General features: G+C 41.3%; 2 protein-coding genes across 3 annotated transcripts in view; both read left to right on the forward strand.

Moving 5' to 3' along the window:
• The window catches only part of gabrb2a (gamma-aminobutyric acid type A receptor subunit beta2a), a 29,399-nt gene extending 27,889 nt beyond the window's left edge, over positions 1–1,510 (forward strand). For both annotated transcript variants that reach the window (XM_044362935.1, XM_044362934.1), the window contains one exon: positions 1,107–1,510. In XM_044362935.1, coding sequence (XP_044218870.1) covers positions 1,107–1,463 — 357 coding nt within the window. In that variant the 3' untranslated portion in view covers positions 1,464–1,510. The remainder of the gene's footprint in view (positions 1–1,106) is intronic.
• Positions 1,511–6,072: 4,562 nt separating this feature from the next.
• Positions 6,073–23,845, forward strand: atp10b (ATPase phospholipid transporting 10B). The gene is made up of 21 exons (XM_044362868.1): positions 6,073–6,496; positions 9,907–10,111; positions 10,476–10,561; positions 10,866–10,972; positions 11,719–11,850; positions 12,093–12,220; positions 12,324–12,576; positions 13,991–14,190; positions 15,652–15,816; positions 16,530–17,079; positions 17,202–17,302; positions 17,390–17,516; positions 17,623–17,807; positions 19,537–19,804; positions 20,631–20,707; positions 20,791–20,916; positions 21,018–21,218; positions 21,326–21,406; positions 21,530–21,634; positions 21,880–22,067; positions 22,982–23,845. The coding sequence occupies exons 1-21, from the start codon at positions 6,087–6,089 to the stop codon at positions 23,262–23,264; spliced, it is 3,978 nt and encodes a 1,325-aa protein (XP_044218803.1). The 5' UTR covers positions 6,073–6,086; the 3' UTR covers positions 23,265–23,845.
• The last annotated feature ends 373 nt before the right edge of the window (positions 23,846–24,218 follow it).

The following is a 24,218-nucleotide window of genomic DNA, read 5'->3' on the forward strand; positions in this document are numbered from 1 at the left end:
CTGGAGGTTTTGAAAGTCAAAACTAACAATGTCATCAATCTGAATCAATCCAGATCAGAGGAAAATGCTGTAGTTTTTGTGCATTTCTTTGATTTCTATAGATTTTTTAAGGCAACTTTGATCATCACTCCCACCATTGTGTTTTTTCCCTCTCTTGGTTTGCTCTTCATGCATTTTCCTGACAAACATGGCTTAGCAGTTTGATTTCTGCAGGCATTAACTAATCTAAATTGATGGGAAATGAGAAATATGGCAAAAGAGAAGAAAACATCAGTGGCTTCTCTTAAGATAATATGGTTTAGATACAAATACTGTACAACCTCAAAGGCAATTGATAAATCTCTTAAGACTAAGTGAAGCAATTTAAAAAAAAAAAAATGGATCGTCAGATAAGAGAAAGAGATCATTTGCAGTTTGATGAATAGTGCCAATTAAGTGGCTCCGCTTCAAAGTGACTTACACAAAATCAACAAAAGCTCCATTTACAACAGGACAGGATTGGATTATAGGGACATTTTTTCCTCAGAAGTCAGGCTATGGATGAAGAAATGTTGATCCGAATTCACTTCCCACAACGTCTTTCCTGACCTGCCCCCCGAACCTTTTAGCCTCTCCTCCATCTTTGCAAAGTCCTTACTATTTCTCTCAACCTTCTTCTGTCACATTTTTTTCCTTTGCTTTCTCTTTATTTATTCAGTTTGTCTTGTGAATCGACAGAATTTTAACCAAACTCTGGTTGAAATTCTGAGATGACAATGAAGATTTCTCCATGAGAATTAGTTTGTGGAGTGCGTTGTGCTCTTCCAGGAATGTTATTTCATAGTCTTGTGGTTGTATTATCACTCAGATATTGATTGACAGATGATCAATAATTTAAGTAGTGCTTTTAAAGTGCTTAAAATTTCACTGTAAGTAACACAATTTTGACTCATTTGCATTACCCATTCTAGCACCTCATCAGTATTTTTCACACAGTTAATTACCTACTGATCATTTTAGATGCACTTGTTTTCAGTAATGATTTTGCTAAACATACTTTGAAGCTAAAAACTTCCCTTTGGCCGTCACTTCTCATGGGTCCACCTGTTTTTTGCACCCTCACACAGATGACTCCTGACGACAACATCCTGTTCAGCACCCTGGAGATGAAGAATGAGATGGGGGGTGCCGGGGATCTGTCCCGGGGCCTGGGAGCACCCGGAGACCCCCGCAACACCATGCTGGCCTACGATAGCTCGACACTGCAGTACCGCAGGGCAGCCATGGCCCGCCAGAACTATGGCCACAGCGCTTTGGAGCGCCATGCCCAGAAGAAGTCGCGCCTACGGAGACGGGCCTCCCAGCTCAAGGTGAACATCCCAGACCTGTCCGACGTGAACTCTATCGACAAGTGGTCCAGGATGATCTTCCCTACCGTCTTCTCCTTCTTCAACGTGGTCTACTGGCTGTACTACGTCCATTAAGCCTGGCGGTGTCCGGTGGCCATCTTGTGGCGGGCATGCAAAGAAGAGAGGGGGGGAGGGAGGGGAGGGGAAGGGGAGTTAGGGGGATGAGAGAGTTCAAGAAAGAGAGATGAGAGGTGATGTGAGAGAGAGAGAGAGAGAGAGAGAATGAGAGATAAACAGTGCACCAACTTTTTTAGCTGGTTCATTTTAGAAAAATGTGAGGAGAATGCAAAGACTTTTGGATGGACTGCAGCAGCACCCAACACTTCAGTCAGCAGTGACTCTTTTAGGATTTGGGAAACACCTTAAAACGACTGACAAACACTCTAAAAAGAAGAGCGAGTTTTAAAAAGACAGAAATGGTGCCTGTTCCAGAATTTCAATATATCACTAATATTTGTCATTCGTAGCTTACTCTCTGTGGATCAAATATTTATGCTTGTGTTTGCATATACTTTAAGGATTTGTTTTGTTTAGTATCTATTTACTTCGTAGCCGAGCTGTCTGCATCCAGGAAAGCTTTATAAATGATTTTAAAGGAGTCATCCTTGATAGTCTATTTTCCTATAATTACTGTATATCAAAAACATCCTTTAAAAGCATGCTTATGTTTGATTTCATTTGCATCTCAGTCATGACGACGATGGAGCGCAAAGCATTTTAGTTTTACTAGTTGAGGTTATTCTGTTTAGCGAGAGCAGTTACCATTTCGCAGCTTTGGCTTAGCATGGCACACCCGGGCGGCTGGTGTGAGCTTCGCTGGATGACAACAGGTGGACAGCAGGGGTCGCTCTTTTCTCTGGACGTCCCTGTGGGGCTTTAACGGTGCTGACGCTGGACAGAGAAGGCTTCCTCGTTTGTTGAAGGTCCCATATTATCCGGTGAAAGAGCGGGACTGTTGGACACTGACGCTTTGGCCGAGTTTATGTTTTGCTTTCGCTGTGCTGACAGAATCAAGTCCATTTCACCATGTGTTTTTTTTTTTCTTTTTTAAAGAGAACATTTGACTCCTCTGTACTTTCTGCCATCGTGTGAGGAGCTTCAGAGGCGGAGAATGGCTTTAACATGACTTAAGCTGGTGTAAGAACTTTGCTGATAGATGAGCTGAGTTTAAGCCCTTTCATCGCAACCAGAGTTGCTGCATAAATATGGCAATCCACAATCATCATTATCAGTAGAATTGAATGATAGAAGTATGATGCGTTCCATTGTGATTAGGTTTCTGTTTTGAAAACTGTAGATAAACATAAATCATGTTTAAAGAAAAAGAGATGATTCATTTTTATAAATCAATACTCACATTATGTGTAAATATTATGGATTTATTCTATTTAAATGGGTCTCTGTTGTTGTTTTTGCAGTTGAATTACAGATCAAATGTTCCATTCAGTCAAAAAAGAAAAAGAGCAATTTAACTGAGGAAAAAGAAAAACACAATTCACAACTTTGCTGACTCTGTACTTTTGGGACTTTTCTCTCTTTTCTTTCTTTTTAATGGACTCTTAAAGCATCTACTTGCTGAAACTAAAGCACTTCCAGACACCAGTGACTTTTGGGTCAATGTTTTGTTCTCCAGAAACGACTTAACAAGGACCCCACTATCCAGGCATTGAAGTCAGGCATATTTTGTACAAAGTTTCTGTAAATTCCAATTGTAATATTTCATAATGACTGTAAATATCTTGTGTAATGATTGTCAGCAATTATGAAGATGTATCTAAATTCAATTAAAACTCAATTCAGTCTATCACTTCAATAACAGAGTAAGCGGGTGGCAGTTTTATGTGTCCTGTGAATGTGAGGCTGCTCATGATTGTGCTGACTGTCGGCCTCATGGCTGATTGAGTGTCTGAATGAGTGAGTGAACAACTCAACCCGACACAGGGAGCGAGTAGACGAGCGAGAGAAGCAAATGTAGGGGTGAATAGAGAGATGTCAGGGGCTGCAGCTGGGGACTATTGGCTGCATAATGGATGGAGAGGCAGAGGAGTTGGAGCGAGGGCTGCAGTGGTCTGGGCTGAGATGGGCTCGGCTGGGGTCTGAGCAGGGCTGAGGGCCAACCCCGGCCTCAGGGGACATTAACGCAGAGAGCCATAGATATGGAGGCACTCTGTGGACTCAACTGTGGCCTGCTGGCTCCAGAGGCCAGAGCGCCAGCTACAAAAAAAAAAAAAAAGACAGGAAAAGAAAGAAAATAAAGGGCAAGAAAGAGAGTGATCCATCCATCCATCCATGCCTCGACCTCTCCCTGCATCTTACCCTCACTCAGCACTCTGCGCTGCACTTGCTTGCTGACCTGACCGCTGTTACAGCCCTTAAATGGATGCTATTGAATATTTAATGTTGCAAAACACTGAATATTTAATATTTTAAAAGGGATTTTGTTCTAACACTGACTAATGTGCAGCTAATGTTTGATATTGAACTTAAAGGACCAGAAGAACACAATGAGACACCAACGAATGTTTTAACCAAGGAAATCTCTGAAGAACATAATGGGTTAGAAATAAAGAAATAGCAGTTTTGAGTTTGTTAAATGGCTCAGTCCAGCTTCAGACACACAGAAACCTTTAAATAAAGTGGACTTTACTTATTTATTCATTCTCTATGAAAATGGAGGGCAGATTAACATGTAACACAGAGAAACTGCTCATGTTGGAGCGTTTTATAGCTGGAGTTTGTTTTTGCGGTAACAGAAGAGACCCAACCACGCTCCGAGCAGGACTGAACGTGGCCTGTGTGTGTGTGTGTGTGTTAGTGTGTGATGCTTCTGGGAGTAAAAAAAAAAGGCAGAGCAAAACTACCTAAAAAGGTAAAGTGGTGTAAAAACTGATGTAACTTGACATGTAACCTTGTTCCAGGTTCCTCCATGCATCGGTAAAAATCAGCTCTACAATACTCAGAATAACAGATGTATTATCTCACTACAGTAGACAGATGGTTTGTGCTAAATTGGCCCTCTCTCTCTCTCTTTTCCTCTTTTCAAAAAGGGCATTAGTGTTGACATGTAAGAGAGGGGGGGAAAAGGCAGATGCTTTCTACTTTGTAGTGTTTCCATGTCACTGGAGTAATTAGGGATGCACAGCCCTCTGCTCTGTAGAATCATGTGTGTGTGTGTTTTGTTGTTTGAGTGTGTTTTCTCTCTGTGTGTACGTGCAAAGTGTGGACTCACAGCTGCGCCACTGTGCAGTCGGCGTGCCAGCAGAGCCAAACCCGGCCAGAACTGACTGGGACGGGGTGAGAGGGTGAGTCTGGGACACACGCGTCATGCCGCTCCCCTGCTACACGTATGTGATGGAAAAACAGGCTGCGCTGCCCAGGAGAGAGACAAACCCACCTGCGTCAACTGTTCAAGGACAGGAAACAGGAAATCATTTACATCTGACTGATAATAAATCACCTGCAAGGTTGAGCATGACATCCTTAAAAAAAAAGAAAAAAAAAAAGAAAAAAGACAATAAAGGTCCATTCACGTTTATTTTAAAGCAATTTTCCAATAACATCCCCAAATGTTTTGCATCATATCATAACCGGGTGCATGTAGTTTCAGCAGCAGGACCATATATTTAAATCTGAGCACAATAAATGACTGACACCGTGCAAATCTGTCCTGTTTAAACAGGTTCGGCAGCCTGCTCTGGAAAAGACAACATATGTCAACATGAGGAAGTGGAAGGAATCCTACATGTTTGCCATCTGTGCAAGAAGCTGCTTTGTTGTAGTCCGTCATACGTATACACACACACACACACACGTAAACACATTTAAATACATTCATCCTGTTTGATGGACATGATCCAACTTTTATCATTCAACATGTAAAACTAATTCCCAGCCCACAGTTCAATCTTCTGTAGCTGACCTCTGACCTCTCTGAATTTTCTTGCAGGTATCAATAAAGTATCATAATGTTTATCTCAGACAGATGATCTCAGTATCTTTAAATGATGTGTGTTGTCCATCTGAAGCTGTATGAAGTGTGTAAGTCCCTTCTGCTGTGTTCATTCACACAGTGCAGACTCCTCATATATGTTTGCCCCGAGCAGTAGTCGCACTCTGCTCGGTGTTGTGTTGTCAGTTCAAATCTCCTTATGACCCACTGCACCAATTTTCTGCTCTGCAAGTATTAGATTGTCAGCTCATTTGGCGGTTTTGTCTGCTGTATTAGTGTTTTATTGAATTTTACTTTTTCAGTGTTTAATTTACAAGAATAACATCAGTGTGTAAACTATTAATGACAGGTTGACTCATTATGATGCAGTGTGAAGGACTATGTCAGGGAGCTGAAAACATGCTAATGGCTCAGTGATTCTGCTGAAATGAGATTATTGACAGCAAAATTAAAATCAACTGAGTCAATGGAGCACTTACAACTGAATTTTCTACTGTAATTAGTCGCCTCTCTGTGATACTAAACTTACTGACTCCACAAGCAGGAATGCAAACACACCTGTCAATGCAAGGGGCGGACTCAGAGGAGGGAAAGGTGTGCTGTCACTTGCTTTTACCTGGCTCTATAGATCACACACACACATACAGACTGAAGGAGGGAATGGGTGTGAGGAGAGTTTTGTTAAATCACAGGATCAGTGAGTTTTGAGAGGTTGGGAAGAGGAAAAAAAGGAGACAAACGAAGCAGCCATGACGTGGAGGAGCCCTCTGGCTCTGGTCAGGGATGCTCTGAGAGGTCAGAGGGCGCGGGAGAGGGACCTCCGCTACTTGGTGTCAAACCTGCCTTATGAAGGCCTGGAGAAAGGGAAGCAACCCAACCGCCACTTCTACAGCAATGCCATCAAGACCACCAAATACACCCTCCTCTTCTTCATCCCTATGAACCTCTTTGAGCAGTTTCACCGTCTGGCGAACATCTACTTTGTGGGCCTGGCTATTCTGAACTTTGTCCCTGTGGTGAGCGCCTTCGAGCCCGAGGTAGCTCTGATCCCCATCTGTGTCATCCTGTGTCTGACCGCCCTGAAGGACGCCTGGGAGGATTTCAGGAGGTACCAGTCGGACAGGAAGCTCAACAACACACCGTGCTTCATCTACAGCAGGTAACAGTCAAAGACAATCACGTCCTGAATATAGAAACAGAGTGTTGTGCTGTTTTCACACATGATGTGGCGAGAGGAAACACTCCACATCTGTGTTTGTGTTTCTCATCATCCAGCGTGTTGATGTCTGTGTGAGTGTGTAGATTAATGTGATTGTGTGCTACAGTGTGTGTGTGTTTTACCTCCTCTGCGTTTCAGCACCCCGTGGGAATTTTTGACTTAGAAATAGAAAATGTGTGGGAGATTATTCCTCTTTTGAAGAGCCTCACAACAATATCTCTCACCATCGCATTGTGCACATTTGATGAAATCCTCATCTGGGTGTTGCGTCAGCAAAGACAGTAAAGGTTAGCGGTTATCTATTTTTGAATTACTGGTGAAAAATGAATAATTCACAAAGGAGGATAAACCCTGTCATTTTCAACTCTTTCATTGCTGTGATTTTGGAGTACAGTGGGAGGAGGAGGAGGAGGAGGAAGAGGGGATGTGGATTTCCTCTGGATATGATGTGAGACTGGAGGGTTTCACAAGACACCCCCCCAATGATGAATCCTCACAGATTCACCCTCTGTAAGGGTTTTATCATTAACCAGAAGCTGCCTGCTTTCATATTTCCCAAGAAGAGTCAGCAGGGATGCTGGGAAGTGCAGCCTCAGCGTGCATCGTGTGTGTGTGTGTATGTGTGTGTGTGTGTGTGTGTGTGTGTGTGTGTGTGTTGATGTGTGTGTCCAGGTGGCCCGAGGTGCAGACTCCAGACGCTGCATTTCAGACACTTCGGAGAACACGCTAGTCCCTCTGGGCCCGTTGGCGGACACTAGTCGTCACTGCCTCACGCAATCAGATAAGCAGCAGTTGAGTTGAGCTCTCGTGAGTCTCTCATGGTGGAGATGCTAAAGCTTCATTTTGGGCTTGTAAAGATAAGAACAGGTTCAAGTCGGTGCAATCGACCGGCTGGGATTTCTTTTGAAGTTTACAAATGTTTCCAGAAGAAGCCCAAGAATACATTTCAGGATTCCACACACTGCATCTCTCTCCATATGTAGGTGAAGTCTCAACACACATCATGAAAGAGGGATCTTACATCTGCCACACAGTGCACACTAAAGCCCACATGGAATGCAGTCTGATGAGGGTTCAGCTTTTATTCATCACCTTCTTGGATGCATGTCTTTATTTGCCGTCACCCCTCACCTGCATGTTGTTTCCAGAAAGGTGTGAAGTATGTGTGTGTTTGAGTGTGACATACCTTATCTTCAGGGTCATCCCGTTTATCTCGTCTCTATATCTTAAACTCCTGTCAATCCACCTGCGCTCAAACGTACCAAACACAGGCTGGCAGTTAATCCTTTTGATTGAGTGCCAGCTTGTGTCATTACATTGTTAAACGTCTTGTTTTATTGTCTGCTCAGTGCAGCGCATTAAACTTGTTCTTGCCTGCTGTTTAATGATCTATAAGAGTTGATTTACACATTGTATGAATGTGACTCTTATCACAGCTAATATCAAATGACACGTTATCTATAAAGTGTCACTTTATCTGTAATGAGTAGGGGTTTTTTCCACAAACTCTCCACATTCTGAGGCATTATCACAAAGACACATTAGGAAGCTTGTTTGGAGAAGAGCTAAAGTCACAAAAGCAATTGAAATTTATTTCTTAAAGATCAGAAATGCGTTATATTTAGAAATTAGAAAAAATGATTTGATTGGTTGGATGATTAGACAGCCATGTAGTTTGGCATCAGAAAGACTGCGTGTGAGGTATTTAAAACAGTTTAGTGGTTACGCTAATGTCTGCAGTGGTAGAAGAAGTTTTGAGATAACTTCCTTCAGTTAAATGATCAATAACACAGATAAACAAATATTCCATTACAAGTAAAAGTCAGACAGTTTTTCAAGTTTGTCTTAAAACAACAGTCAGCTGCCCATATGATTGTTCCTCCTGTTCATACTGGCCATTAGAAGATATCTTCATAATACTTTTTCAATGTTGATTGATGGGGGACAAAATCCATAGTCCTTGTTTTGAGTGAAAATGTATTTAAAAGTTTATCTGAAGTTAATATGAGACTTCAGCAGTCTGAGTTAGTCAAATAAAGTGGATATCTGACACATTTACAGTCTTTTTAGTACAAAATTCCCTCTTTGTGTCTCGAAGGATCGTATCCAAAAGAGGGACTTTGGCACTAAAACGACTTAAACCAAAAAGACTTTAAGACATTGACTTGATTTGACTAATTTGGATGGCTGAAGCTTCATATTAGCTTCAAATAAAGTTTTAAATACACTTTTTCACAGATGGAGGACTGTGGATTTTGTCCCCCATCACTTACATTATGAAAGGATCTTCTAATGGTCAGTATGAACAGGAGGAATTATTACAGCAAAAAAAATCTATTTGAATGTTCATTTGGGCACCTGGCTGTTGTTTTAGAGCAAACTTGAAAATTTGTGAATCTATCCTTTAAGTTAAAGTACAGAAGTATTATGCAAAAGTGTTGCATTTATCATTTATATTATTACTTTTATTACTTTTTAATGCTGTCATTTTAACAACTTTATATACTGCTGGTTAGTTTCATCTATAACAATGCATTATATTTTATATAGTGATCATATGTTTTACATTTAAAGTCTTTATCTGAGAAGTAACTGGCAACTATAGCTGTGAAATAAATGTGGTGGAGTAGAAGCAGAAAGCAGCGTAAAATATTTAAAGATTTTCTTTCCACCACTGCATGTCTGGATGTAATAGACTCCATGGGATGTGAGAACATGGCACACTTCTGAGAAATGGACCTTCCCATGACTGGAAACTAATAATTAGGCTGCCTGACGTAAAATGAAGCTTCCTTGACATGACAGAATATTTATGCAACCCGGAGTTATCTAAACACAACATACTAAAAATACATCATCTCCCCCTCTGGGCTTGTTTCAGGTGAGGTGTGGTGTTGTGTGGAAGCCACCCAGTCAGGTCGTACATGCAGGGCAGCATACCTACTGCTCTCTGTCACTGGTGATTAGTTAGCACTCAACATACAGATTTACACAGTAAAGTGTGTGGCTCTGTGTCTTCCTCTAAATCGCTGTTTGCCTTGAACCTTTTTGGAAAGTTTCCCTGTTCTAAAACACACAAAACACATCTGGGCTGCTCTCCAAAAACAACAGCATCGATTTTTCATTTGGTGGTTGTATTGTTTATTCCTTAACTTAAGCAGGTGCTGTGATTTTGTATCCATAACGAGTGAGTCAATATTTCATTTGATTGCATAAACATAAAGAAATTCTGCCACAATGCCACAGGTGCAGTTAATATATGTGACAAAAATCAATATAAAAGTCACCTACAGGGACCTGTGTGTCTCTTTAGAAAATCCTCTGTTGGTATCTCACATCTTTGATTTCAGGAAAGACAAGCAGTTTGTGGAGCGGTGCTGGAAGGATGTACGGGTGGGAGATTTTGTGAAAGTGTTTTGCAATGAGATTGTCTCTGTGGACCTCCTGCTCCTGCACACATCAGACCCGAACGGTGTGTGTCACATAGAGACAGCCAACCTGGATGGAGAGACCAACCTGAAACAGAGGAGGGTGGTGTCTGGCTTCTGCACCTCAGTGAGTCTCTGAGAAATATGTGTATTTAGCGTCCTTCCCGTCTTTCTACTTTCATCACAATCTTGTATCCCCATCTCTTCTGTACTGCCTCACCTTTACTGACATTTAACAAACTGCGTGAGAATAACTACAACGTGTCCTGACATTACTTACTGAACATTTACAGTAACTGCAGAACATTATGTCAATGTCAAAAGATGAAAGGCTGGTAACAAAATACCTGTTGGATTACATACATTATATGTACATTTCTGGACCGTGTTTCCTGCCAGTAATAATCATTATGTCACTCTGGAAGTACAGGTTAAGCTACATAAGTTTCAATTCCTACTATAGTGGCTTTACACCCGTTCTCATTTCCCAGGATCCTGAATTTGAACCTGAAAGCTTCAACAGTATTGTGGTGTGTGAAAGGCCCAACAACAACCTGAATCACTTCAAGTGTTATGTGTGAGTATCAAATACACAGATCACATGGATTCCCCCAAACTGTCTCTTTGAGCCTTTCAGAGCAGCCGAGCAAAACTAATTCCAGCCCACTCGCTGCACTTTCTGATGCCACTGGAGGCATTATTGGGGCTGTAATAGACTATAATCGATTTCCTCGGGCACCACAGCGCTTAGCTGGTGTACCCATGCTGTCCAGCTATGGCTGTAAAGCAGGAAAATTGCTAATGGGGAATACATAAGCAGTAATGAATATCTAACAAGGTCTGACAGTACAAAGGAGGTTTCTCACTTTTTCCTGCCGCAGAGAGAAACCTGATAAGGACAAGGTGGGCGCTGGAATTGAGAGTCTGCTGCTGCGAGGCTGCACAGTCAGAAACACAGATCATGCTGTCGGCTTTGTGGTGTATGCAGGTATATTCTCCATTTTCTCAGCTGTTTCACTGCTTTGACCTTGAGCCTTTGGTATTTTTGTCTATGCAGGACCGTAGCCAGGATCTGAGAGGTCATGAGTCCAGATTTCCCCCGTGCAACCAAACAAACTGTAAAAAAAATTAAAAGAGTATATTATAAAAATCACACAATTTCACCTTTTTTAAAAAAAATTAGTTTAATCTAAACAAGACTAAATTTCTACAGCCACACTAGCTGCTCTGTGCTCTACTAAACTTTGAGCTACATGCTAACCATAGCATACTAACATATGCATATATACTGTGTATGACAATGACAATGCTAACATGATGATGTTTAACAGGTATATTGTTTACCATGTTAACCACCGTTTGTTAGCATGCTAACATTTACTGATTAGCACTCAACACAAAGTACAGATGAGGCTCATAAACCAACCAAATTTGACCAGATGATGGCACTAGATGTGGCTGAAAATATCTGAATCAGTCTGAAAAATCCAAAATGTGTGAGATTTGTATAATTGCAGAGTGTGAAGTCATCTTTATGTCATTTTAGACTTCCAGAAACATTATTGATGACGTGACCTCTCTGTCCTCTATGGTAGCTACTGTCTGGTTTTTGTATCAATTGACCTTGAATGAGGGCGTTTTTAAGATATAAAATTCAGTTTCCTTTGGAGTTTACTGGCTGTGGAGTGTCTGTTGTTGGTAACTGAATCAACACTTTCTGATCTCACCTTTTAGGCCATGAAACCAAGACCATGCTCAACAATAACGGGCCGAGATACAAGCGCAGCAAACTAGAGCGGAAACTGAACATAGACGTCATCTTCTGTGTCATTCTCCTCCTCAGTATGTGTCTCGTCGGCGCAGTAGGTCAGTGGTGAATTACATAACTTAACCATAAAATCGCTACACAGACCAGTTCATGATTAATGCTTTTACACTCATGAGGGGACGTTTAATTTCCAATAGCCCCCGATCAGTCACTTTGGCCACAAGCCTAAACACATACGAGGAGAAGAGGGAGGAGACAGGGGAAGGTGTGGTTGCCAAAAATAGCCTCCCTCCCTGTGCGACAGTCGGTGTGATTAATCCCCCTGTCCTCACACATGCAGGTCACTTCTTATGGCTGCAGGCGCTGCCCAGTGTGCCCCCTTACCTGGTCCCCAACAGCAACGGTCACCTGGATAGTCCCAGTCTGTCTAGCTTCTACATGTTCTTCACCATGATCATCCTGCTGCAGGTGAAGGAGTCTGTCTGTGTCTATTTGTGATGGCTGGAAGTGTGTTTTTGCTCATTTTAAAGTCATAAAACTAAGCTTTTCTCTCCTCTCCCCTCCTCTGCAGATTCTGATTCCTATCTCCCTCTATGTGTCAATTGAGTTGGTGAAGATTGGCCAGATCTACTTCATCACCAATGACATCGATCTGTACGATGAGGAGACAGACAGCCGTATGCAGTGTAAGGCCCTGAACATCACCGAGGATCTGGGCCAGATTGAATACATCTTCTCAGACAAGACCGGCACCCTCACTGAGAACAAGATGGTATTTCGCCGGTGCTCCATCATGGGCACAGAGTACCCACACAAAGAGAACGGTACATTAGACATTAAAGTCCATCTGTGATATGCTGCAGTATGCATGTTGAGTTGTGCAGCAGTCTCAGAACTTCCTAAAATGTGCAGCTGCAGCATGTAGCATTGATCTAAGTATTTATGTCCTTGAAATGAGTCCAACATTTTGATCCAGAGTGAAATATCTGGACAGTTAATAAACCAACATCAATGAATGGCCATGAAATTGGTACAAAAATTCATAGTCCTAGTAGCCAAATCCCCGAAATCCCCAAAAAATCCTGACTTAGAATGAAAAGTCCCTAAATAAAATTGCCCTGACGTTTCATCTTGCGCCACTTCCACTAATCATTCCGCTGAATCATTCAACATTTTGGGAAATGTGCTTACTCACTTTCTTGCCAAGAGTTAGATGAGAGGATCAATATCACTCTCATGTCTGTAGCTGGAGCCAGGTGCTGATTAGCTTAGCTTAGCATAAAAACTTGAAGCAGAGGGAAACATTTAGCCTGGCTCTGTCAATAGTGAAAAAAACAACAACCAACAAACACCTTTAAAGCTTACAAGTGAACAACACTGTTAAGTTAAGCATAACTCCTGGCGCTAGCTACATAGGCTAGTTAATGCAAAGACATTGAGGTATTGATCTTCACTCTATCTCATCTAACAGGAAAGCAAATATGTGTATAATTGCCCCCAAATTTTGAAATATTCATTTAATGTTAAAGCTAATGTTAGCATTAGCCCAAAGCACAGATGAACCTAAATACAGCTGAGGCTGATTTAATTTAGCTTTCCTTGATGATCTAAGACTAGTCATCTTTGTTTCCTCTTCATTTAAAAATAATCTTTCCAACAAACTTCTTCATTTTCTGTTGTGTTTCAGCATCACAGGGCTGCTCACGTGCTTTAAGAAACACAATGGTTTGATTAAGTTGTGTAACATGTTTGGTTGGTTTGGATTTCCTGGATTCTGCATGATATTATGTTGAAGTGCAATTGGGACTCTTGTCTTGTATGTGGATGTACACATGCATTTTTCTCAAATACCATTCTGACAGAATATATGCTAAATTTATAAGGAGTGGAGAAAAGATACAAAGTGAGTACATATGAGACTCTTAACATATTTTATCATTTTTGCTTGATTATTGTGTTCTGTCTTGATCAGAGACATTTCCATTTTCCATTTTCCATATCACGGATCTGTTTATCCTGGAGTTGAGTCCCCTCTTACATTCTTAACAAGGTTTATTTATTTAATCTGTGTTGTTTTTGAGTCGTTCCTTATTCACTTGGACAGGGGTGTCCCTTTTTCCTGTCTAATGTGGGTCTTTGCCACTTTAAATGGGATACAGGGTCATACAACTGAACTTGATTTGACCTGACATACTGTATACTATATGTGAATCAACATGTTTTTTTGTTTTTTTGCAGCCATCCGCCTCACTGTCATTGATGAACCAGATTCAGAGGAGGAGGTCATCTTCAACCAGCGGCCCCGACCCCTACAGAAGGGATGGTCCCTGGATACTGAGGACACTAACCCTGAGAACACACAGCATCACCATGGCAGCCGTCGCAAGAGCAAGGGCGCAGGAAATGCCCAGAGCAATGTGGCCTTCAGCAGTCCACTGGTAAGATGATGTCTCAGTCAGGAAGCAGATACTCCAGGTCCTGGAGATGGTGGGGTTGTGGATTTGCTGGTTTGATATTGTCAGGCAGGAACAGGGTCACAGGAAGCAACAATAGGGAATCAGTATTTCCCTCGATTGCTCATGCAGGAGGTGAAAACAGGTAGTTCACTCAAGGCCGACAAATTAGATTTATTCTTCTTGATTAATAAGTGTCCTTGCAGTCATAATCATCATTCAAATAAATGGCTCAAATTCAAACATGATGAATCGCAGATACAAAGTGAACTGGCCTCCAGCTTTTGAACTGCAGTCCAACTCATTAAACATTAATGTGATGGCTGTTGAGACGTCTTGTCTTAGCACTCGGCGCTGCTCCATGTAAAACTAAAATGATTTACAATTTCCTTATCGGGTTTATATGATGTCTTACCAGTGTACACTGCCAAAAGATCTAATGTGTTAGCCAATAAGACTGCATTTACCAGTATGGAAATATAAATTTCATCCCTCCATCCATTCTCTAAACTGCTTATCCTGCCCAAGGTCACAGGGTGCTGGAGCTTATCCCAGCATGCATTGGAAAAGGGTCAGGATTCAATGATAATGCTAAGTTCAGATCAATATTGTATGAGTGGACAAAACTGACTTCAGGCTGTACGTCAGCCAGTATTGATTCTCATTCTTTCCTTCAAATTTGTTCAGATAATGGCATCTATATGTATATGCACAGACTCATACAGGTGCATTTCTAGGATTTCAAGATGTAACTTTTAACCTTTGACCATTGTCACAAAACAATGCTCCTTGTTAAACATACTTGATGTGCGAATACATACTTAGCGGACCTCAAACTGACATTTGTTTACCCAAATCTCACCCATCCTTGTGTCAAAAGGCCTCCTGTTCCCAGTCCCCACTGCAGATGGCCAAGCTGCTAGATGTCAGTGATGAGCACATCAATTTTGGCTCAAAGTTTCCCCTGTGTCTGTGACGGGACATATGGTCATGCTGGGCACCTTTTGCTAGAGACCACTGATGTCACATAAACTGTAAACGTGCACTATAGATTAGTCATCATCGTCTTAATATACAGTAGCTCTGTGTCTATTTTTGTCCACAGGGCAAAACGCAGAGGCCAAATGAAGCAGGCTGAGACAGAAAAAGTCTTGTGTTTATTCCAACGAGGCGCTCAGCCCATCTTTGGTTCTTCATGCTGCGTCTATAACAGAACAGCATGTTTGTATAAATGGAAACTGCCTTCATTCTCTCCCTTTTTTCCATCCCCCTCTCCTCTTTCCTATAAATATTCCTTGGAGATTTTATATTTGTATGTGGGAAAACAAAACTGGATGAAAAGGTTAAAAGCTAAAAAAAGACTTATTCCAATCCTGTCACATCAAATCAGTGAAAGCAAGGAACAGCAGCTTTTAATTAACAAACTGATTAACTTTACTCCGACAGGAAACTCAGGTGATTCCAGACAGGAAGCTGCTTCAGCAGATTAGCAGGGCAGAGAGCAGCAGCAGCAGCAGCAGCCGGAAGATGGATCCATACCTGGACTTTTTTCTGGCTCTCGCCATTTGCAACACGGTGGTGGTTTCCATGGCAACAGCTCAGAGACAGAGGGTGAGTGCTCCGTTTACTGTGACTGTGGATGGGAAGTAGAGATGGAGGGTGCAGTGAGAAGGGAGAAGATGGGCGGAGGATTTGTTCTCTTGAAACTCCCAGTATGCAAACTTACACAACAACTGCAAGAGAATTAATTGTCTTATTGATTATATTATGATTTATATAACTCTTAAAACCTGCTGTCTAGCTCTCTGGTTGCAATAATTCAGGGAAATGTATGATTTAATCAGCAGCAGACACAAATTTAAAGATTTCATTCTTCCTATCAACCTCTCAGATTTAGTTAAATTTTGAAGGTCTTCTTAAATTGCTAGCTTAAAGTTTCTCCTCTTTCTTCAGTGGTCAGTACTTAATTGCTCTTCATTTTTCTTTAAAGTCCCAGTTGCAAAGGTTCTGAGTCTTCACTAAATTAGCCACATAGTAAGGGGGGATTTGCAGGGGCAATCGGGGTTACCTTTATTAATTTTACTCACTACTCCTGACTGTGCTGTTCTGAGGTCTGACAGATGGGAGAAAGCAGTGGGTTTTCCCTTGAGTTTGTAATTAAAGGTAAAAACACCAAAGGAAATAGAGTGGAAATGGATGACAAGGTTGTTTTTTAAGAGGTTTTGTGTGCTATCACCATCTGTGTGTTTTTGCAAAATGTCAATACAAAAATGCCACATGTATATGACACATACATTCTCTGTTTTCTTTATTTAATTTTTCAGGCGAGTGGGTTTCCACGCTACTGTCAGACAAATAATCCACTGGACACTTTGTCCAGCCTGGTGAGGAAGGCTGGCTCTCTTCGCCACATCCTCACCTCCTGGCAGCGAATGCCCAAGAGGACCCATACCTTATCAGAGGACTCAGTTATAGAGGAGGACCACTTTAACCCCCCTGTAAAAATGGAGAGGGCTGGAGACCTCAACACCGACGGGGCCCAAACGTGTTCGCTCCATGTTCCACCCCAGTGCGACAAGCCTGCTGCGACCTCAGATAAGCTGTGCTATGAGGCAGAGAGTCCAGACGAGGCAGCTTTGGTGTATGCAGCCAAGGCATATGGCTTCACTCTGCTGGGCCGCACCCATGACAGCGTGACGGTGAGGCTCCCGTCTGGGCAGAACCTGGTGTTTGAGGTGCTGGACACCTTGACCTTTGACTCCAACAGGAAGAGAATGTCCGTCTTGGTGCGACACCCAATCACCAAAGAGTACGTGTTGTACACTAAAGGTGCAGACTACGCTATCATGGAGCTACTGGGTACACCATACGCAGGTATGTGTAGGTGAAACTAAATGTACTCATATTTACTATATTGTTTACATTTTGTCAATCAATACTGTGACTTCATATTTCAAAAGAAAACTATAGAAATATTTCTGTCATGTTATTTTCAGAACATCTTAGTGGGAATCAGAAGAATATGGTAGCAGATACTCAGCATCACCTTGACTACTATGCTAAAGATGGGCTGCGTACACTTTGCTTTACAAAAAAGGTGTATATTCACATATATAGATTTTTTTCAGCATCTTTTTTTCTGTTGAAATAGCTCTCTTACATCTTATGGTTGTGTGTGCTGCAGGTTGTGAGTGACAAAGCTTATGAAAGCTGGTCAGCAAACAGACAGAGAGCTCTAGCTGCTATAGACAACAGAGAGCAGCTCATCATGGACACTGCTGTGCAGCTAGAAACAAACCTCACCCTGCTAGGTAAAAACATGCCGGCCTATTCACAAATAAACACGTAATAAACACACATATTTGTGCTAAACTGTCTGTAAATCATGTTTGACTCTGGATATGTGTTCTCCTGCAGGGGCGACGGGCGTCGAGGACCGTCTGCAGGAGAGCGTCCCAGACACCATCATGGCACTGCGGGAGGCAGGGATCCAGGTGTGGGTGCTGACTGGTGACAAGCCGGAGACAGCTGTCAACATTGGCTATGCCTGCAGGCTACTGGAAGAGGAAGACCTGGTGATTAACATGAGCTGCAAAAACAAGGTGAGGAGGCCGCTGTCTGCCTCACTAATGCTTGCCTTGTTGATTCAGAGTTGCTTTCCTTTACTGCTCAATGTGAAATGATAAATGGTGGTGCATCTCTGATACATTTCTTAGACTACAATTAGAATTAGTTTCAGTAAATCAAACAAGAAATTAAACTGAATTCTGTTATATAGTGCTGAAATGAAAGATTATTTTAATTATTTTCTCAAATTTAATCAATTAGTGGTTTGGTCTGTGAAACATATGAATATTTTTGAAAAATGAACATCATAATATCCCAGAGATCTAAATGATGACTTCAAATAGCTTTTTTTGCTGGACCAACAATCCAAAACCCAAATGTATTCAGGTTTCTATAATGTAAGAAAACTGCAAAGAAAAAGAAGCAAATTCTCACATTGGGGAAGCATCAAATGTTTGGACGTTTTTGCTTAAATGTTAATCAACTATTAATTATTATGAGTGTAACATCAGATTTCCTTCAAGGGCAGTAGTGCTGACCAAAAACAGTTAATCTTGTATTTTGAGATCTTACCAAACCTGTCCAATACTCGTAAAAGAGGGAATATTGACTGGGTGTTTTTTTTAAAGAATAAAGTAAAATATCATCTGCATAGAGAGATATAAAATGGGATGCATTACAGCTGATGATTCATGATCCTATGAAATTTTAAATGATTTACTGCTTAAAATATTTTACAAACACTGTAAATTCTTAACACTGAACGCTGGCCTTTTTAAACAGATTAAGACAAGATGTAACTTATATTTGATCACATACAGCTTGTTTCAGATGGCAGCATTGACAACTTTTTTGGTTGGTCATTCAGTTAAGTCATGTTTTCCAAGCAGTGGGTTCAGGAGGTTTTACCTGTGAGATTTTCTCTCTCCAATTTAAACGGCCAAACCTTTTTGACCATTTTTACATTTTAACTAAAGGTCAAACCCTCACATTTCCATCTGAGAAAGATAAGGTGTCAGGTGTGGACCCTGCTTCTCAGAGGTCATTAAAGACCTAGTAGCACAGGAATGAGCCCTTCATAACAACCTGACCATGTCTAATCATCCTTGGCCTCAAATAGACCGAAATTACCTGTCAGCTCTTTGCAGCTCTAACGCATACATGGGGAGCTCTCTGGAACAAAGGCACTGCCACACTCCTTTCAGACGGGACTAGTCATTGATGATGAATGGAGTGAGCTACCCCCAATACAATAACTAATGCTTTCATATCTAATTAACAGTCTAATAATCAACCCTCAGAGGAAATGCCCCTTCTCTCATGATCCAGAGTGGAGGCATATTGGTTATGAACTATTTTTAACACTGTAACACAATGACCACCTGAGGGATGCATTCCCACACTCATCACCCCACCGCACCTAATGAAATTTTGCCAGCGATTGATAGATAAAATAAAAACTGGATGTGACCCATTTTTAAAATCATGTTGGTTTTTCTTTTGGCTAAGAAGCTTGAGTTATTTACAGACAACAATGATGAGTCTGATGGGATCTGGGCCTTGTAATTGCTTGTAGCCAGGCATCACGAACATCACTCAACAACAGAGTAATGTTTCTTTCACCAGCACATGCTGTAATTTGTTCTTGTACAGAGGAATAGTCTTGTCATCCTCTTTGTGTTTGTTTTTTCACCACTGATGGTCTTTTGTGCAGCCTGTACAGCCAAATTACTTCAAACTAAATAAGCACATGTTGTTTTCCAGCTCACATGCACCTCCATCCTGGACTGCACTCTGGAGGAGGTGAGGAGGTACGCAAACGAACCTCGTAATGTGGATATGACCCCAGACATCTCTCTGGTGATCGATGGATACACCCTGACCATGGTTCTATCGTCAGACCTGCAGGACCGCTTCGTGGACCTGGCGAAACGCTGCCGCTCTGTGCTCTGCTGTCGAGTCACACCCTTACAGAAGAGCAGAGTGGTGAAGGTCATCAGGGAGAAACTCAAGGTCATGACACTAGCTGTTGGTAAGAAACTCCAAGAATTGAGTGTCTTTGCACACTTTGTTTAGCTATGTACCTATTTAAAATACATCTCTGTGGGATTTTTAATCTGAGATTTAAAAAAAACACCATCCAAAGGAAAGAAGTTGTATAAAGAAGTTGTTTGAGCTTGATTACGACAACATTAAGATTTTCAAGTCATTTTTGTCTTCTTTACTTTATCGTGTCAGTATACTTAAGGCCAAGTTTCAACTAAAAACCAACTAATTGATTACCATGGTGTAATACAAGGTGTTAAAAACGAGTGTAATTCTCCAAAACAGTCAGAGGGAAGCCAAAAGGCCTTGAAAGATTTATTTCCTTTATGTTGCATAGTTTATTTTAGGTTTTCAGGTTCTTGATCTTATCTTGTTCATTTCATATCCTGTTGAGTCTTTGAACCTCCAAGACCTGAGAAATGTATAGTTGAAAGTAAGAAAAGGAGAGCATGGAGATCCTCACACACCCTGAAACCCAGGAGTGCCACTTTGATAGTGTATTTACTGTATTTAAGACTTTTTAAAATTGTAAAGATATCTAGACCAGGTCCCTGTACTTTTAGAAGGACTTTTGGATTGAAATTTGAGGATGTTAGGGTCGTGTTTATTAGTGCTTATAAATAGTGTAGTGTAGTGTTTATTATATGCAGAATATGTTTGAAAATGTAGGAAAAAACATTAAAAAGTGAGAGTGTACTGCATAAAACTCACAGTAAATTCCCTGATAAATGCATGTTGTCAGTCAGTGGATGTTTATATATTTTCAAGGCTCTGTATCTGTACATAAACTAACATTCACTCTGTGGCTTTAGGTGATGGTGCAAATGATGTCAACATGATCCAGGCAGCCGATATCGGCATTGGGATATCTGGTCAGGAGGGGATGCAGGTTAGAACTGAGGCCCTTTGGTTCAAAAGTATTGTGCCCTCTTCTACAGTCCAAAACTTCTCATGAATCCTCCTTGTCTGCAGGCGGTCATGGCGAGTGATTTTGCCATATCTCGCTTCAAACACCTAAAAAAACTCCTCCTGGTTCATGGACACTGGTGCTACACTCGACTTGCCAACATGATCATTTACTTCTTCTATAAGAACGTGGTGAGTGTTGTATCTACATTAGAGCGCTCTGCCATCTTAATCAACCACCTGCATCGATCGCTCATCTAATCATCTACAGTTTAATGTCACATGTTTTCCAGGCCTATGTGAACCTGCTGTTCTGGTATCAGTTCTTCTGCGGCTTCTCTGCCACCACTATGATCGACTACTGGTTGATGATTTTCTTCAACCTCTTCTTTACCTCCCTACCACCCATCATGTTCGGGATAATGGACAAAGATGTTTCTGCAGAGATGCTGCTGGGTATTCCTGAACTATACAAGACCGGACAGGGTGCAGGGGTCAGTGATGGTTTGCCTAGCACTATCAAAATGTATTTTTATTAGTATTATAGAGCTGCGTCTTTGAAAAAATACACTTGTTTATGCTTGTGTGTGTGTTTGTTTAGGAATACAAGTTTTCAACTTTCTGGGTTTCCATGCTCGATGCTTTCTATCAGAGTCTCGTGTGCTTCTTTATTCCGTACTTGGTAAGAGAGACATTTAAATGCTCCATCTTTGATTACACATGCTGTATCTGTCATGGTGCATTCTTTGACTCTCCATGTATTTTACTGGCTAAAATTTGACAACGTATTTTATTTTCACCTCAGGCTTACCAGGATTCAGACATTGATGTTTTTACCTTTGGAACTCCTTTGAACACAATTTCTTTATTTACCATCCTGCTGCATCTGTCAATAGAGATCAAAGCCTGGGTGAGTGCTGAACTGATCAATATCTATCTCTAAATATACTCGCAATATACCTCCAGTCAATCAAACTCTTATCATTATATAATTTCAGTCAGTATCCATTTGAAAAGTAATATACTACATAATTATTTGAAGCATCTAGAAGTACTGCATCACATTATTCACCTTTTTTAAAATATATATATATATATAGTTGACTGATGGGATTGTTTCAACATATCTAACTGTGTTATGTGACTGTCTTGTAGACGGTGGTTCACTGGGTAATCATGCTGGGCAGTGTGGCGCTGTACTTCATCGTGACGCTGGTCTACAGCGCCATCTGCGTTACCTGTAACCCCCCATCCAACCCATATTGGATCCTCCAGAGCCAGATGGCAGACCCCATGTTCTACCTTATCTGCACCATCAGTACTGTTGTAGCTCTGCTGCCCAGGTACCGTCAGTATTATCCTCCATTTGTCTGTCACTGCAGAAACCCAGTGGGGGATAGTAATTTAAAGAGCTCTTGTCATTGTAACAGAGTAGCTTTCATGTACTTTTTGAGTACTTTTTCTTATCAGTAACTCTACTCTGAAATATTGTTCTCAACAATTTTTCAAGTCAAGATTATAGATTATAGAGCAGCTTACACATTTGTGTAGTTAATTCACATTCAGGAGAATATTCAATTAAGTTTGCTTTAAATCTGTTTTTCCTCATAAGAAAACCTACAAGATTTAAGGATAAAGGACAGATGTTCATCATTGGATGACCCTTTCAAGGTTAGAGTAGAATATTATAGTCCAGTTATACAACCAGGGGTCCAGAGATTTTTAAAGGGATATGAAAAAAAAAGTATTATCTTTTGTTTGCCCTAATTTTACCCTTTTTCATGAAATGCTGGATACTTTAAATAAAACAATCAAAAGGATTCAAATAAAACAATCAGAAAAGGCAAAATCACTCCACACTATGGTGATCCTATGATGAGGCATCACAAGTAGACATTTTTCATTTTTCAGGGTCACAAGTCCAAAAGGTTGGGTGTCACTGTTTTAGCCATCATGTTTAAACCCAATCAACCTCATAATTCTACTATTTAGGTATTATTTTGGAGTATGCATTCACACAGATTCATTAACTGCTATGAGATTGTGAGTTAATTTGGTGCATAGACAGTCCAGGCTGATTTGTAACTAAATAATGTTAATTGTGAAGGTCAGGAACGACTGCACCACGACTCAGTCTTCCTCCTGGTTGCTGATGCCTCTGAAAGTGCTGATATTTAGAGGGAATGCTCTGATTTACATCAAAGGGCCGCATATTTTTCACTGGCCTACTTTCTCACCACCACACTCTCTCCCCCAGGTACATGTTTCACGTGCTTAGGAACTCTATCGCCCCCTCTCCGCTCGTGCAAGCCAGGCATCTGGACCGGCTGGACCCTTCGGCGAGGGAGCAGTGGATCAAGGAGTGGAGGAGCTTCAGGGGCGGAGGGCAGGTCAAACGCTCCGAGCTGTCTACCCCACCCTCTCCCACCCTGGAGACCCCTGCGGACATTTATCCCCAGTCTCCAGCTGTCTCTGATATCATGGGGGATGATTTCACACTGAATGTGATCACAAACTATCAGAGACCTGTGCACACATGAGGAACTTGTTGGAAACTTGAAGGACACACTATGATGATTATTTATTCATAAAACTGTAAATATTTTGAACTGACTCATGAGTGGACATATTGCAGTATAGAGTTTCGTTTTCAAGGGGTGGTTTTACATAAATGCAATCAGGGAGAGCAATTCTTCCTCTCCGACTTGTGACAAATCATCGATCGGGGTGATGAGTTCATTTTGTAATGAACCGCTTGTCAAGAAAGCATGTAGGCCCCTCTCCTCCTTTACTCCCCTCATAACAAGCTGCCATACTGAACACATAAGCCTGTTACTTTCCTGATGGGTTTTCAGAGCAGAGTGGTAACCCAATTAGTCATGCCGCCCACCCCTCCAAAAAGTGGCACTTTTCCAGAACAAAATGCTTAGCTGGTTTAATATATTCCTCTCACCTAGATACCCCAAACACTCACAATGCATCCTGTCACTGAGACATACGTTTGTTTTGCAAGTGCCACACTCACTGTTGTTGTATTTCCCTTTAAATTTGCCTGTATGAACGAGTGAATGTTTTTTTAATGTCTGGCCCTGTGTCTAGGTTTATGTATGTGTTTTTTTTCTGTGGCAATAAGTAAAATGTTGTTTTCCTAATGTGTGCAATGTGCATGTGTGTGTGTGTGTGTGTGTGTGTGTGTGTGTGTCTAGCTCTGCCTTAAGATGCAACAACTAGTTCAAACAAAAAAAATAAAGGGTAAATTCATGAGAATCAGAAGAAACAGCTTCTAAGCTACAATGTCTGATGCATTTTTATGTAAATTCAGTGTGCACTAGCCAAATCCACTTGTAAAAAGGGCTGAGTTATCATTGGCATACTTCATTATACAGTAGCAGCACTGCTTATATAACGTCCTGCTGCCTCCTGTTAGGTCATTGCTGCCCTCTAGTGTCATAAAGAAAGAGCTGCAGAAAGGTCAAATGGGACAAAGTCAGAAA

This window comes from Thunnus albacares, chromosome 10 (genome assembly GCF_914725855.1).
Source record: "Thunnus albacares chromosome 10, fThuAlb1.1, whole genome shotgun sequence".
Taxonomy (NCBI): domain Eukaryota; kingdom Metazoa; phylum Chordata; class Actinopteri; order Scombriformes; family Scombridae; genus Thunnus; species Thunnus albacares.